Genomic DNA, 15,232 nt, shown 5'->3' with positions numbered 1-15,232 from the left:
CTCCATGTATGTACTCCAGACAGCGAGGGAAAGCCTCTCCCCTGTCTTGTAAGCACATGCATTCAGATGGCTCAACTCAGTGGCACTGGAAGAAGACAAGCATTTCAGGGGACTACATCTCAGGAAAACAAATGGGAGGCTCTCAGTACCCTGCCTGGTTGTGAGGGATCAAAAGAAGGCATACAGGGAATTCCCTGGTGATCCAGTGGTTAGGACTCCACGCTTCCACTGCAGGGGGCACAGGTTCAATCCCTGGCTGGGGAAATAAGATCCTGTATGCGGAGGGGTGCAGACAAGAAAAACAAAAAAACAAACGAAGGCATACAATCTTAAGAATTCCTGCTAAAGAGGGAACAAGAGGTGTGAGGCGGGTGCATTCATAGATAAGGTCTGACAGAATCACAGAATTCCCAGCTGGGCTGACTGGTGAAAAGTGTTTCTTTCCCAAAACCAGTCAGTGGAGGAATTGACTGCTCCTTCACATGTGAACACAGCAGTGCAAAACCTCAAGGAATGAACACACAAACACACACACACACAGAAAAATGACAACAAGGAAACTCAATAACTTTCTGGGAACCTATTCCACAGAAATGGAGGTCTAGAAATTGCCTAATGAAGAATTTAAGATAATTGTTCAAAGGAAGCTCAAGGAGCTTCATAAGAATACATACAGTCAACTCAACAAAATAAACAATACATGAACAAAAGGAGATGTTCTACCGATAGATAGAAATCACAAAGAACCAAACAGAAATTCTGGTGCTGAAGAATACAATAAATGAATTGAAAAATGAAATACAGCTTCGAGAACTGACTTGATCAATCAGATAAAAGAATCTGTGAACCTGAAGACTGTTCATTTGAAATTATTCAGTTAGAGGAGAAAAGAGGAAGAAAAAAAGATGAAAAGGAATGAAGAAAGCTTATGGGAATTAGGGGACACCAGCAAAAGAAATAATATACGCATATGGAATGTCTATAAGGAGAAGGGTAGAAAGCCTATTTAAAGAAATGATGACTGGAAACTTCCCAAATAATGGGAAAGATATGGACATCCAGGTACCTAAAGCTCAAATATCCCTAAACAGGTTAAACCCAAAGAAGACTTCATAAAGATGCATTATAATCGAATTATTAAAAATCAAAGAAAGAGAATTTTGAAAGTAACAGGAGGAAAGTGATACATCACATAAAGGGAACCCCAACAGACTATCAACAAATTTCTCAGCAGAAACCGTGAGGCCATAAGAGTGGCATGACATATGCAAAGAGCTGAAAGAAAGAAACTGCCAACTGAGAAAGCTTTACTCACCAAAGCCCTCCTTCAGAAATGAAGGAAACAAAGACTTTGCAAACAAACAAAAGCTGAGGGAGTTCACCACCACTACACCTACTTTACAAGAAATGCTATAGGGATTTCCTCAAACTGAAATGAAAGGATGCTAATTAGTAACGTGAAAACACATGAAAGTATAAAACTAGTCAAAGTAACTAAGAATTGGTTGTTTGAAAAGACAAACCATTAGCTAGACTAAGAAAAACAAGAAAAGATTCAAATTAATAAAATCAGAAATGAAACAGGATAAATTATATGGGGTACAACAGGAATATAAGGGATCATAAAAAATTACTATGAACAGTTATATGCTAATAAATTGGATAACCTAGAGCAGCAGTTCCCACCCTTTTTGGCACCAGGGACCGGTTTCATGGAAGACAATTTTTCCACGGGCTGGGGGCAGGGGGGGATGGTTTCAGGATGATTCAAGCGCATTACATTTATTGTGTACTTTATTTCTATTATTATTACATTGTAATACATAATGAAACAATTATACAACTCACCATAATGCGGACAGGAGGCAGAGCTCAGGCAGTAATGTGAGCGATGGGGAGCAGCTGTAAATACAGATGGAGCTTCGCTCGCTTGCCTGCCGCTCACCTCCTGCTGTGCGGCCCGGTTCCTAACAGGCCACAGACCCATATCAGTTCGTGGCCCGGGGGGTTGGGGATCCCTGATGTAGACATACTAGATAAATTCTTATAAACGTACAACCTACTGTGACTGGATCACAAAAACAGAAAATCTGAACCGCTAAATAAGGAGTAAGGTGGTTGAATCAGTAATCAAAAGCCTCCCAACAAAGAAAAGTCCAGGACCACATGGCTTCACTGCTGAATTATACCAAAGATTTAAAGAAGAATTAATACCAATTCTTCTCAAACTCTTGCAACAACTTGGAGAGAAGGGAACACTTCCAAACTCATTTTATGAGGCCAGCATCACCGATACCAAAGCCAGACAAGGACACTACAAGAATAGAAAATAACAAGCCAATACCCCTGATGAACATAGATGTAAAAATCCTCTACAAAATAAAAGAAACCAAATTCACAGCACATTAGAAGGCTTATACAACATGATCAAGTTGGATTTATCCCTGGGATGCAAGGATGGTTCCACATACGCAAATCAATAAATGTGTTACACCAAATTAACTAAATAAAGGGAAAAAATTATATGATCACCTCAACAGACGCAGAAAAAGCATTTGACAAAATTTAACATCCTTTCGTGATAAAAACTCGAAGCAACTTAGGTATAGAACGAATATACCTCAACATAATAAAAACCATACATGACAAACCTATAGGTAACATAGTGAATGGTGAAGAGACCTCTTCCAGAACGGTGGCATCTAGAAAGGGACTGAGGGGGTGGGTGCCCCCTCCTGAAGGCAGGCTGTGCCAGAGGGCTCAGGTTGCACTCTGCCGTCATGTCTCAAATCTCAGTAGACATGCTGAGCTCATGGGGGGCTGTTTTCAGGGTGGAGGGTCACATGCTCAGGTCCTGGGAGATCCTCTGTTTTCAGGAGAGCTCAGTACCTGGTGGTAGTTACAGCTCTAATGTCATAAAGTGTGGGCCAAGGAGGGGAGTTTCTTGCATAGAAGTAAAGTTTGTAAGGAAAGAATATGTTGCCTTCCAAGCACCAAAACAACCTAGGAGATGCTGTGAGTGCTAAGAGGGACAACAGCTATTTCTTCATGGTGTCAGGGAGAGAACAGTCCCTTGTTTACCATGTAATTCTTAAGAATGTAACCAGTGTCAGGGCCTTATTTATGGATGGGCTAATGACCCATCCACTTGCCAGGAGCTCCTTTTTTCAGTATCTGTATGTCCCCAAATGAACTTCCTCAGAGGAGAATGTCATTAATGTAATGTCATACCTGTGCTCCCAGAGCAAGGTCGATACAGCTCACATCCTGCCTGCAGAGACTGTGTGCAGTGACAATGGTGTTCAAGTTCCCTAAGGTTAACCAGTTAAAAGTGCATCACATCCCTTAAGAGGTGAAGGCCAACTGAAGCTGAGAGACTGTTGAAACAGGCACTGAACACAACAGACTTAACCGAATCTGTGAGAGCACGATATTTACCAGCTGCTGACTGGACAGAGTCAGTAATTTCCACAATGTTGGGGACTGGGTACAGGGGTTTGTGTGGTGAGACCACAAACTCAAAAGGTAATCCACTGTGAGGTGTCATTCATTCCTTTTTTTTTTTTTAATTTTACTGGAGTATAGTTGATTTACAACGTTGTGTTAGTTTCAGGTGTATAGCAAGGTGATTCAATTATACATATGATATATTCATTCTTTTTCAGATTCTTTTCTCATATAGGTTATCACACAATATTGAGTAGAGTTCCCTGTGCTCTACAGTAGGTCCTTGTTGGTTATCTGTCTTACATATAGAAGTGTATGTAAATCCCAAGCTCCAGATTTATCCCTCCCCCCAACGTTTCCCCTTTGGTAAACAAATTTGCTTTCAATATCTGTAAGTCTGTTTCTGTTTGGTAAATAAGTTCATTTGTATCATTTTTTTAAAAATTAGATTCCATTTGTATCATTTTTTAAAATAATGACATTTGTCTTTCTCTGTCTGACTTACTTCACTTAGTATGATAATCTCTAGGTCCATGCATGTTGCTGCAAATGGCATTATTTCATTCTTTTTTTATGGCTAAGCAATATTCCATTGTATATATGTACCACATCTTCTTTATCCGTTCCTCTGTTGATAGACATTTAGATTGCTTCCATGGCTTGGCTACTGTAAATAGTGCTGCAATGAACACTGGGATGCACGTATCTTTCTGAATTATGATTTTCTCCAGATATGTGCCCAGGAATGGGGTTGCTGGATCATATGTTAGTTCTACTTTTAGTTTTCCACAGTGGTTGTACCAAGTGCTATTCCTTCTTTTCATGTTTTAGAACAGGCCAAATTCAGCTGTGTAAAGGAGAAGCACTGCAAGTAATCACCTCTTCACGAAATAATTTTTTGTAATGGTTTTCAATTCTTCAAAGCCCTGTTTAGTTTACTTTGGCACACATTATTCACCTGGGGGATAAATCTGTGGGGTCCCATTTTGTCAAGCCAATTTGGAATTGACAAAAACATTATTTAAGGACTTCCCTGGTGGCGCAGTGGTTAAGAATCTGCCTGCCAATGCAGGGGACACGGGTTCAAGCCCTGGTCCAAGAAGATCCCACATGCCGTGGAGCAACTAAGCCCATGCACACAACTACTGAGCCTGCGTTCTAGAGCCCGCGAGCCACAAGTACTGAGCCCGCAAGCCACAAGTACTGAGCCAGCGTGGCACAACTACTGAGTCCGTGTGCCACAACTACCAAAGCCCATGTGCCTAGAGCCTGTGCTCCACAATGAGAGAAGCCACTGCAATGAGAAGCCCGCACACCACAATGAAGAGTAGTCCCCACTTGCTGCAACTAGAGAAAGCCCACGTGCAGCAACGAAGCCCCAAAGCAGTCAAAAATAAATAAATAAATTTATTTTAAAAAATTATTTAATTTTAATTTGTGAATCATTAGTTCAGAGCTTTCCTGTTCACTATAGGATACTTTAGGACAAATGAATCCTATGACCATGGGGTCTTTAGGCAAGTTGGCTGATGGTTAAGGTGAGACATGCTTATTTGTCTCCTATTTTATTTTTTTTATATTTATATTTTTGGAATAATGTTTTTATTGCAAAAAATACATAGAATTATAAAGGAAACAAATTATGTAGAAATACAGTTATCAAAATATTTTTAAAATGTGCGATATAGCACATGTAGTTTTTATTAACATAGTAAAGTTTACTGTCTATCGGTGGGTCTTATAGCTTTGATAATTTTTTTTTTTAAATATGGAAAGCTTCACGAATTTGCGTGTCATCCCTGCGCAGGGGCCATGTTAGTCTCTGTATCATTCCAATTTTAGTATATGTGCTGCTGAAGCAAGCACTGTCCCCTATTTTATATTCAGTAACTCCTCTAAGATTATTGGGAATCTTAGATCATCTTAGAGATTATCTTACCTTGCTTAAGTTTAGTGGGATCCTAATATAACTGTACCGTGAGACCCAGTATTATTATTATTATTTTTTGCGATATGCAGGCCTCTTACTGTTGTGGCCTCTCCCGTTGCGGAGCACAGGCTCCGGACGCGCAGACTCAGCGGCCATGGCTCACGGGCCCAGCCTCTCCGCGGCATGTGGGATCTTCCTGGATGGGGGCACGAACCTGTATCCCCTGCATCGGCAGGCGGACTCTCAACCACTGCGCCACCAGGGAAGCCCGAGACCCAGTATTATTTGCATGAAGGTTTGTGAATCAATGCAATATAGCAGATGACAAAATTAATTCAGAAACTATGTTGTAGAGGCCCCAGAAACCAAACAGTGCCCCTTTATCTTTTCTGTTGTGTAAATTCTTTTTACTATATTTTAGATTTCCAGTTGGGTTAAATTGTGGACCTTTGTTTCAGTATTTTTTCACTTATTTCCTCTCTCCTGTCCTTCCCTGTTTTAGTTTTTCAGTCACTGTATATACTTCGGGGGAGAGGGTGACCTCTCTACCCTGGTATTTATAAAATTTTTCCCTCCAGAGGGCCTCACATTAATGCCATGAGGAATAGGGGTCTCCTCCAGGACAACAGGTTGCTTTATAGGGTTTAAAGACCCCAGGTTTAGGTCCGTTTGAACTAATCCCTTGGCTGTGCCACAAGGATGCCATGGGTGTTGCCCCCTGTAACTCTGATGGTCAGGAGCTTTGTTGCAGTAGAGACAGGGGCAGCAGCAGAGGTACTTAGGGGTCCTGGTGCGCCCCCTGGTATTAGGAGGGCGGATTCAGCCTGCCATCTATTGGCTGTCTTTCCCCCTCTTCTCGTTTTCTGTCTTTTTAAATGACTGTTCTTTCAAGAGCAACACTCAATGGAGCCACCTCTTGCACAGGGCATAGTCTCTCTCTCTCTCACCCTCACTGGGGTGTGTCGGGGCCAAGCCTGCCTCTGTCACAGCTTCACTCTAACACACAGATAAATCCTGGCAAAGATATCAACCCAGGACTAATACAAGGAGGGCGCCAATCCCATACTGCTGCTCCCCAAAGCCTAGGAATTCTTGAAACTGCCAACTCTCGTCTGCTGAATCTAAAACTGAGGCTTGGTATGGTCAGCAATGCAACACAGGCAGCACAGCTCACAGCACGAGGTCCCTGGCACCTAGCAGCCCACAGCCCCGGCTGCCATAAGACAACACAGCAGGTGGGCGAGTCAGAGCAAGAGAAGACAGACCCACGGGTGGTGGTCACGTCTGGCCAGGCTGCTCACCACACCAACTGTTCTTGCCACCTGCAGAGGTGTGATTTCCACGTTGAGACTGATGCTGGTGTGTCATGCAAACACACACACACTCAGGGTAGGAAAAAGCCTATGACCGGGACTTCCCTGGTGGTCCAGTGGCTAAGGCTCCGCTCTCCCAATGCAGGGGGCATAGGTTCGATCCCTGGTCAGGGAACTAGGATCCCGCATGCCACCCGGCGGGGCCAAAAAAAAAAGGTCTATGACCCACATAATTGCGCTCTTGGGGGGAGGGCAGGGCTGGCCTCTCAAGCAGCTCTGAGAAGGCTTCAGAAAGCAAGGAAAGGAGCCTGGCCTGGATTTTTATCATGGCTAGGGGATGTTAAAGGAAAAATATTCAGTGACACTTGTCAAAGAGGTAAAGCAGATTTTATCCAGAACCCCTGGGACAGGTACAGAGACCACTGCGATGGGATTTCACAGCCAGGGGGAAATGAGACTAGGCTCAACTCTGAATACAGCACGTGGAAGTGGGAATTCATGGCCAGAGAGCAGGGTGGGGGGCGTCAGTGGATGGAAAATTACTGAAAGAAAAACCAGGGATTGGTGGGTCTGGATAAACTGACCTAACAGGATTCTTACTGAAGGGCCAGGGTGATCACACATCACCTGAGCAATGGTGGGAGTGTAGGAACCCAATCAGATACAGAAGGCAATCAGACATGGGCAGCTGGGGAATTCGGTTTAACTGATGCAGCAGGGTTTCTGGTAAAACTGGATTTCACGAGGAACTACGCAGATAGGCCCAGGAGAAGGTTTAGGGTCAGAACCAACGATTCTCTGGTCAAGCAAAGAATCTTTGTCAGGGGTTGGGCCAGGATAAGAGTTCTGCATGCAGACAGGGACTCGTGTGGCTGGAATGTGAAACTAATGCCAGAGGACTACAGACTTTGTTATCGGCTTTTCCGGGAGTGGACACAAGGGGAAGAGAGAAGGGAGGCGTAAGCTGTCGGTAAACATCAAAAAACGTGGAGTCCGTACAAACACAGAGAACAGACTTGTGGTTGCCAAGGGGGAGGGGGGCTGGGGGAGGGAAGGACTGGGAATGTGGGATGAGCAGATGCAAACTGTGATATATAGAATGGATAAACAACAAGGTCCTACTGTGTAACACAGGGAACTATATTCAATATCCTGTGATAAACCATAATGGAAAAGAATATGAAAAAGAATGTATATATGTATAACTGAATCACTTTGCTGTACAGCAAAAATTAACACAACATTGTATACCAACTATACTTTCATCAAGTTTCAAAAATGTGGAGTCTGACTACTCATTGTAAGGACAAACTTGGGTATGAAAAATATGAATTCACAATGGCTTGTTTTTATATAAAGAAACATTAACAGGAAGCTCAAGAAATGATTAAAACTGTGTATTTGCAATGGCTGGAGTAACAATGCTGGAGGGGACCAGGATAGGTGGGCAGTGACTTTGCTTAAGTTAGGCTTTTGTATCTCACAGGTTTCTTGAAAATAAGCAAAGTATATACACCCCGTGTTACTATTTAATAGTCTTTCTTTAATTTTAACTTTTGTACACAGGAAACTATTGTTAAGATCTAATTCCTTTGAACACTAATGGTTACAAAAGTATAAACCATAATTTTCAAATCCCTTGCTAACTAAAATGACAAGGTGGATCCTAGTTTGTCCCTTCCCTATATCTCATATGGGGGAGGGTGGTATTTTCAGAAATCAATATAACATTATAATGCAACAGGGGTTTGGGTTTAGTTCTTTAAATGCAGTGGAATTTTCAAAGATGTATGTAAGCTTTGATTAGCTGTCCTCACATCAATTGCTTTAGCTTTTTTTTTTTTCTTGGCTGTGCTGCACGGCTTGCAGGATCTTATTTCCTTGACCAGGGATTGAACCAGCAGTGAAAGCCACGAGTCCTAACCACTGGACTGCCAGGGAGTTCCCTGCCTTTTAAATTTCAATATTCTCTAAGGACATGCACACACTGATGTAAAATGAAACACATACCTGAAAACGTAAACACATTCATCTCACATCTTGAGGTTCTCTTCCCTAAAAGGAACAAAAATTCTATTTAGTTCCACAATTTTCTTGCCTTACTGACATCATATCTCTCAATCAACTGAGATTTTTCTTTAAGCCCAAGAAACTAAAAATGTTATTTCCCACACAGGGAATTAATTACAAAGTGCTAAGGGAAACTACAGCCAAAGGGCTGCACTATTCAATGGATAAAAGAATCCAGAGGAAAGAGACACAAATATTGGAATCAGCACAGATAAGCAGTCAGCATCTCACAGGACAGAAGGAGCCTGTTTGAAAGTTTAACACCCACTAGCCTCTCCTGGTTGAGATAGAACCGCTGGACCAGGTCAGTCCCTGGTGAAGGAGGGTGGGGGCACCTGAGCAGCCACAGGGATGGACTCTGGGAGCGCCACACGCCCTCCCCTCCCTGGGGAATAATGGAACCACTCCCTTTTTCAGGCTTCCATTCCCACAGTGAGAAAACTCTCAGTAGAATTCAATTTAAGATTCTGACCCAAAAGAACTCCCAAATTCATGACCCCTAACCCAGGACACAGAACTCCTGTCACAGACTTTCTCAATGTAAACAAATTACACTCTGAGCGCAGCTACACTGTGGATGTAAAACTCCAACCTAGGGCTTCCCTGGTGGCGCAGTGGTTAAGAAACCACCTGCCAATGCAGGGGACAAGGGTTTAAGCCCTGGCCCGGGAAGATCCCACATGCCGTGGAGCAACAAGGCCCATGTGCCACAACTACTGAGCCTGCACTCTAGAGCCCGCAAGCCACAACTACTGAAGCCCACATGCCTAGAGCCCGTGCTCCACAACAAGAGAAGCCACCGCAATGAGAAGCCCGTGCACCACAACGAAGAGTAGCCCCTGCTTGCAGCAACTAGAGAAAGACCACACGCAGCAACAAAGACCCAACTCAGCCAAAAAATAAATAAATAAATTTATATTAAAAAAAAAAAAACCCAACAACTCCAGCCTATACCTAGAAACAGACCCGCGGGAACCACGGTTACAACCTCAAAAGGGGCATCACCATCCCATCTCCCCCCAAACCCTTTCTGCCATGTGCAGTTGTTATCCCCAGCTTTCCAGGGCTCTGTAACTTCTCTCAGCTTAAAGGCTCCTTCCATGGTGGGTGTGAGCAGGTAGGACACCTGCTGGGCTCTCCAGGAAGAACCAGCTGGGCCTTCAAGTACTTCCCTTTGCAGCCTCAAGGGGGCCTCACCTTGAGTCACTGACCTCAGGCCTCTGCTCCCAGTCACATTGCTTTGGACCACACGATGCTATTTTAAATGAACCCAGTGGCTGAAGAATCTAGCAAAATCACACAAACCTAGTGTTTATGTAGAAAGGAGGGAAAAAGTGTAAGGCTTTTTTCTAGTTCAACAAGAAAACGCATAAGTATCTATTACTCTCAGAAAATAATGGTATTAATTAATTATTTCACAGCAAGAAATTGTTTTATAAAAACATAATTGGGGGGTAAATTAGGGGTTTGGGATTAAAATATACACACTACTATATATAAAACAGATAACTAACAAGGACCTACTGTATAGCACAGGGAACTATACTCAATATCACTAACCTGTAATGGAAAAGCATCTAAAAAGTATATATACATATATTCACATATAAGTATACACGTATATATGTATATATATGACTGGATCACTTGACTGTACATCTGAAACTAACACATTGTAAATCAACTATATTTCAATAAAAATTTTTTAAAAACTGTACTTGAACACCTCAAGCCTAAGCCCTGGAATTGCATTTGAACAACCCCCCCACCCCCCCCCCAAAAAAAACCCCAAAACAAAAAGAACAGACCTCAGGATATTACTATGCCTGCTCAGGGAGGGAAGAAAAAAGAAACAAGAATTTTTAATGCAATGTAATACAAGAATATTTTCTTTTTTCTGAAACTCACCTATTTCTTGCCTCTTTGGAAAATGCTATCGTTCAAGCTCCACTGCTTACATAAATTTTAATTTTTTGAATAACTGAGGCTCACATACACGAATAAATCTTTCCAGGGTGACAAACCCAGGGAGGGGAAGTGATTACAGGAGAGAACACCCAGGAACGTTTCCAAAGAAGAAACTCTACCTAAAGGACTACCCATAGGATGTCTGTGCCCAAGAAAGATCCTCGAGGAGAGGCACAAAGATTTCACACAATGTAGCTCTGAAACAGGAGGGAAGGGGACACGGCACAACCTTTAAAAGAATGACATAGCCTGAGGACATGACATAAACTGATTAGAACAGAATAGGTCCAAGATGGCGGACAAGTTGACTTCCACTAGACCTTGAGCCTCAGTATACACTCATTGTAACACACTCACAGGTGCCATGACAGTTCCAAGGCCGAGCATAAAGGTCAAAAAGTGGGCGGTGGCCCAATTCCTGGAAATCCCCACCCCTTCTCCAAAATAGCTGGAATACCCCTCCCACTCATTAGCCTATGAAATTATCCACCCCTATAAAAATGGCCAACCCCACACCCCGGTGCCACTCTCACCTTCTGAGGTGGCCCACACTCTGTCTGTGGAGTGTGTCCACTTCTTACCTATCGCTTTGTCTCTCACTGAATTCTTTCTGCGATGAGACATCAAGGACCTGAGCTTCATTAAGTCCTGAGACCAGGTGTGAGATCTCAGTTAAAAGACCGTGGGTTCAAGCCCCAATCTGAGTTACACGGTTTCAGTTCCAGGTGGTTGGTTTCAGATCCTGGTAGTTATTCTCAGATTTCCTCTCATGGAAAATATCCACAGCATGTATAAATCCTTAAAAAAGAGCCACCCATGACTCTTTAGAAAAAGTATAGGGACTTCCCTAGTGGCGCAGCGGTTAAGAATCCTCCTGCCAATGCAGCGGACACGGGTTCGAGCCCTGGTCCGGGAAGATCCCACGTGCCGCGGAGCAACTAAGCCCGTGCGCCACAACTACTGAGCCTATGCTCTAGAGCCGGCGAGTGACAACTACTGAGCCCGTGAGCCACAACTGAAGCCCATGCGCCTAGAGCCCATGCTCCGCAACGAGAAGCCACTGCAATGAGAAGCCCGTGTGCCGCAACCAAGAGTAGCCCCAGCTCACCGCAACTAGAGAAAGCCCGCGTGCAGCAATGAAGACCCAACACAGCCAAAAATAAATAATTTTTAAACAAAGAAAAAGGATAAACAATTAAAATACTGGGTCTGTTTGAAATACACCAAGGAGAACGAAGAGTTGATAATGATGCTCTGAATTGAAGACGAAAAGTTGGCTGTGGGAATGAGGGAGGGATGTGGAAATTTAGAGATTTATTGCCAGTTTTAAGAAGAGCTAATCTGGAAATTAGTCTGGACCCTGGATTTGAGACCCTGCTCTCCAAACATTTGAAAAACTCAGGAGAAAACGAGTGCCCCCTGGAGAGAAAGGAGAGACTGGGACCCCACAGACCACAGCTCCTCCCACGCACGAACCACGGAGACGGAATCACGATTGTCCCCTGATAACCCTCCCCATGGTCACCACACTTTCTAGAGGAGTTGCGGGGCTGTGGGCGAAGAGCTGCCCAGAGAGGCTCCAGGCTTGTCACCGACTGCAGTGACGGGACAGGACGCCCGGGGTCCCGGCTGCCGACCCAGCCCCGCCACTGCGACAGCCGGAGGGAATGAGGTCTGAACGGCGCCCCCTGCGATTTTGGGTCCGCAGACTCCTGAGTTTACCGCGCCGGGAGGCCCACGTCCCGCCACGGCCGGTTCAGACTGTCCCTCCTCCCTGTCTTGGGACACCTGGCCCAGCACACTCACCATTTCCCGGCTTTGGGCTCCTCCGGCGTCTTCCCATAGACTCCCGCGGCCCGTGCAGCACGTATTTACGTTGCAGCAGACACACCTGAGACACGTAAACGCAGACGAGATTCCACGCAAAGCGTGGCCACGAGCGTCCACGCAGTTTGCAGAGCGTGGCCCACCCACTTTACCCTGCTGCGCCCCTGATTGGACAGTTCGCAAGCACCCGCCCCCCCCTTTCTCCTGAGTGACAACGGGTCAGGAGGTCACATGATTGAGCAGAACCAGTTTCCACAGGCGGGCAGGAGCTTGTCCCTTCCAGCGACGTTTGCCCTTTTTTTTTTTTTTTTTTTTTCTCTCGGTACGCGGGCCTCTCACTGTTGTGGCCTCTCCCGTTGCGGAGCACAGGCTCCGGACGCGCAGGCTCAGCGGCTATGGCTCACGGGCCAAGCCGCCCCGCGGCATGTGGAATCTTCCCGGACCGGGGCACAAACCCGCGTCCCCTGCATCGGCAGGCGGACTGTCAACCACTGCGCCACCAGGGATGCCGCAGCGACGTTTTCTTTTAAACCACACTTGTCACTGGCCCTAGAGGGACAGTGGCGTCTTCCTCAAATCTTTCAGAATGTGGGGACACAGGTGTGCTCAGGGAATTCCAGAGTAAGATTCCGGAACAACCGACGTCCTTATCCAAAGCAAGAGGGGCGCCCTGGTCAGGCCAACTGGGAAAAGAGGGTTTACGGTCCTCCACGGGGCAATACTTGGCATAGACTGTGAGGCCACTCAGGATACTGTGACCCTTGTTTACAAACACACTGAAAAATGACCTCACCATGTGTAATAAAGAGTCTGGCTCCATTTTTATCTTTGTTGACAGCGTTGAGGCCGTCACTTTTCCCTCTCCACACATGTGGTATTTTAGTTAGAGAATCCCCTGGCCTCCCAAGCACTTGACTCTGGTGGGAAGTTTGAACCCTGCAGCCCTTGCCTGGGAACAGGGACTCTTCTCCCACCAATCATAATTTGCGAGATGTGTTCAACAATACTCTCAGGTATACATTTTACACTAGAAGGAAATTTATTTTAGTTTCAGAGTGTGTGCCTAGAAATTTTGAAATGTAAACGGCTATGATATCCCTAAGGCAATCCAGTTACTATTTTTTTATAAATTTATTTATTTATTTTTGGCTGCATTGGGTCTTCGTTGCTGCGTGCAACTAGGGAAGCCCCTAGTTACTATTTTTACCAATATAACAAAAAACAATACGTTTTGGGGGCTTCCCTGGTGACACAGTGGTTAAGAATCCACCTGCCAATGCAGGGGACACGGGTTCGTGCCCCGGTCCGGGAAGATCCCACATGCCGCGGAGTGGCTGGGCCCGTGAGCCATGGCCGCTGAGCCTGCGCGTTCAGAGCCTGTGCTCCGCAACGGGAGAGGCCACAACAGTGAGAGGCCCGGTACTGCAAAACAAAAACAAAACCCAAATCAAAAAAACCCCAAACGAGGTATAATTGACATTGAACATTATATATATATGAAACACAATAAGTTTTGAAAATGTGGGATATACTTGAAAACTTTTAATATTCTTAACACATTGATTCAAAACTTCTAATGCATTTATTTATCTGAATAGTTTTATTGAGGTAAAATATACATACCATACACTGCATCCCTTTAATGTGTACAAGTCAATGTTTTTCAGTACATTCACAGATATGTTCAATCAGCACCACAAGTTTTGAACATTTTTGTCACCTCTAAAAGAAACCCCGGTACCCTTTAGATATCACTTCCCTATCTTCCCATCTTCCTTCTCCAAGCCAGAGTTGTAGGCAACCTCTAATCTTTCTGTTTCTATACATTTCCCTGTTCTGGAGTTATATACGAATGGAATCATATGAAATATTGTCTTTGTAATTAACTTCAGTTGCTTAGCATAACTTTTTCAAGGAACTTCTATGTGGTAGCATGTATGGATACCTCATTCATCTTTATGGCTGAATAATATTCCACTGTATGCATAAAACACATTTTCTTTATTTACTCATTTCTTAATGGACATTTAGTTTCTTTCCACCTTTTGGCTATTATGAATAACGTTGCAATAAACTTTCGTGTACAAATTTTTGTTTGGACATATTTTCATCTCTATTGGGCATATAGCTAGGAATGAATTGATGGGTCCTATGGTAATTCTAGGTTTAATTTCTGAGGAATTGCCAGATTTGTTTTCCAAAGTTGTTGCACCATTTTATATTCCCACCGGCAGTGGTTGAGGGTTCCAATTTTCCCATATCATCCACAAAACTTTTATTATCTCACTTTTTAAACTCTAGCTATCCTAGTGGTTGTGAAGTGGTATCTCATTTTTAAAAATATATTTATTTGGTTGCACCAGCTCTTATCTGCGGCAGGTGGGCTCCTTAGTTGTGGCATGCGTGGGGGATCTAGTTCCCTGACCAGGGACTGAACCCCAGCCCCCTGCATTGGGAGCATGGAGTCTTAACCACTGCACCACCAGGGAAGTCCCTCTCATTGGGGTTTTGATTTGAATTTCTCTGATGGCTAGTGCAAGCATCTTTTAATGTGTTCTTGACCGTTTGTACATTTTCCTTTAAAAATGTCTATTTACATTCTTTCATATTGTAAAATTGGGTTATTTGACTTCTTACTGAGTTATTAGTGTCCTTTATATACCTTCAATACAAATCC

General features: G+C 44.0%; 1 protein-coding gene and 1 non-coding gene across 3 annotated transcripts in view; both read right to left on the bottom strand.

Moving 5' to 3' along the window:
- Positions 1 to 12,662, bottom strand: part of LOC112414786 (zinc finger protein 791-like) — a 46,675-nt gene extending 34,013 nt beyond the window's left edge. For both annotated transcript variants that reach the window (XM_024767454.1, XM_024767453.1), the window contains exons 1-2: positions 12,535 to 12,662; positions 8,701 to 8,745 (exon numbers count right to left, since the gene is read on the bottom strand). Coding sequence is in view for 1 of the 2 variants with exons in the window: in XM_024767453.1 (XP_024623221.1) it covers positions 8,701 to 8,718 (18 nt within the window). In the remaining variant the exon portion in view is untranslated. The remainder of the gene's footprint in view (positions 1 to 8,700; positions 8,746 to 12,534) is intronic.
- On the bottom strand, positions 5,210 to 5,313 carry LOC112414942 (U6 spliceosomal RNA). Its single transcript, XR_003006240.1, has one exon. It is a non-coding gene; the product is annotated as a U6 spliceosomal RNA (small nuclear RNA).
- Positions 12,663 to 15,232: the final 2,570 nt, after the last annotated feature.

Source organism: Neophocaena asiaeorientalis, unplaced genomic scaffold (assembly GCF_003031525.2).
Source record: "Neophocaena asiaeorientalis asiaeorientalis breed wild unplaced genomic scaffold, Neophocaena_asiaeorientalis_V1.1 scaffold87, whole genome shotgun sequence".
Classification (NCBI taxonomy): domain Eukaryota; kingdom Metazoa; phylum Chordata; class Mammalia; order Artiodactyla; family Phocoenidae; genus Neophocaena; species Neophocaena asiaeorientalis.
This window is presented reverse-complemented; position numbering and strand designations above follow the sequence as displayed.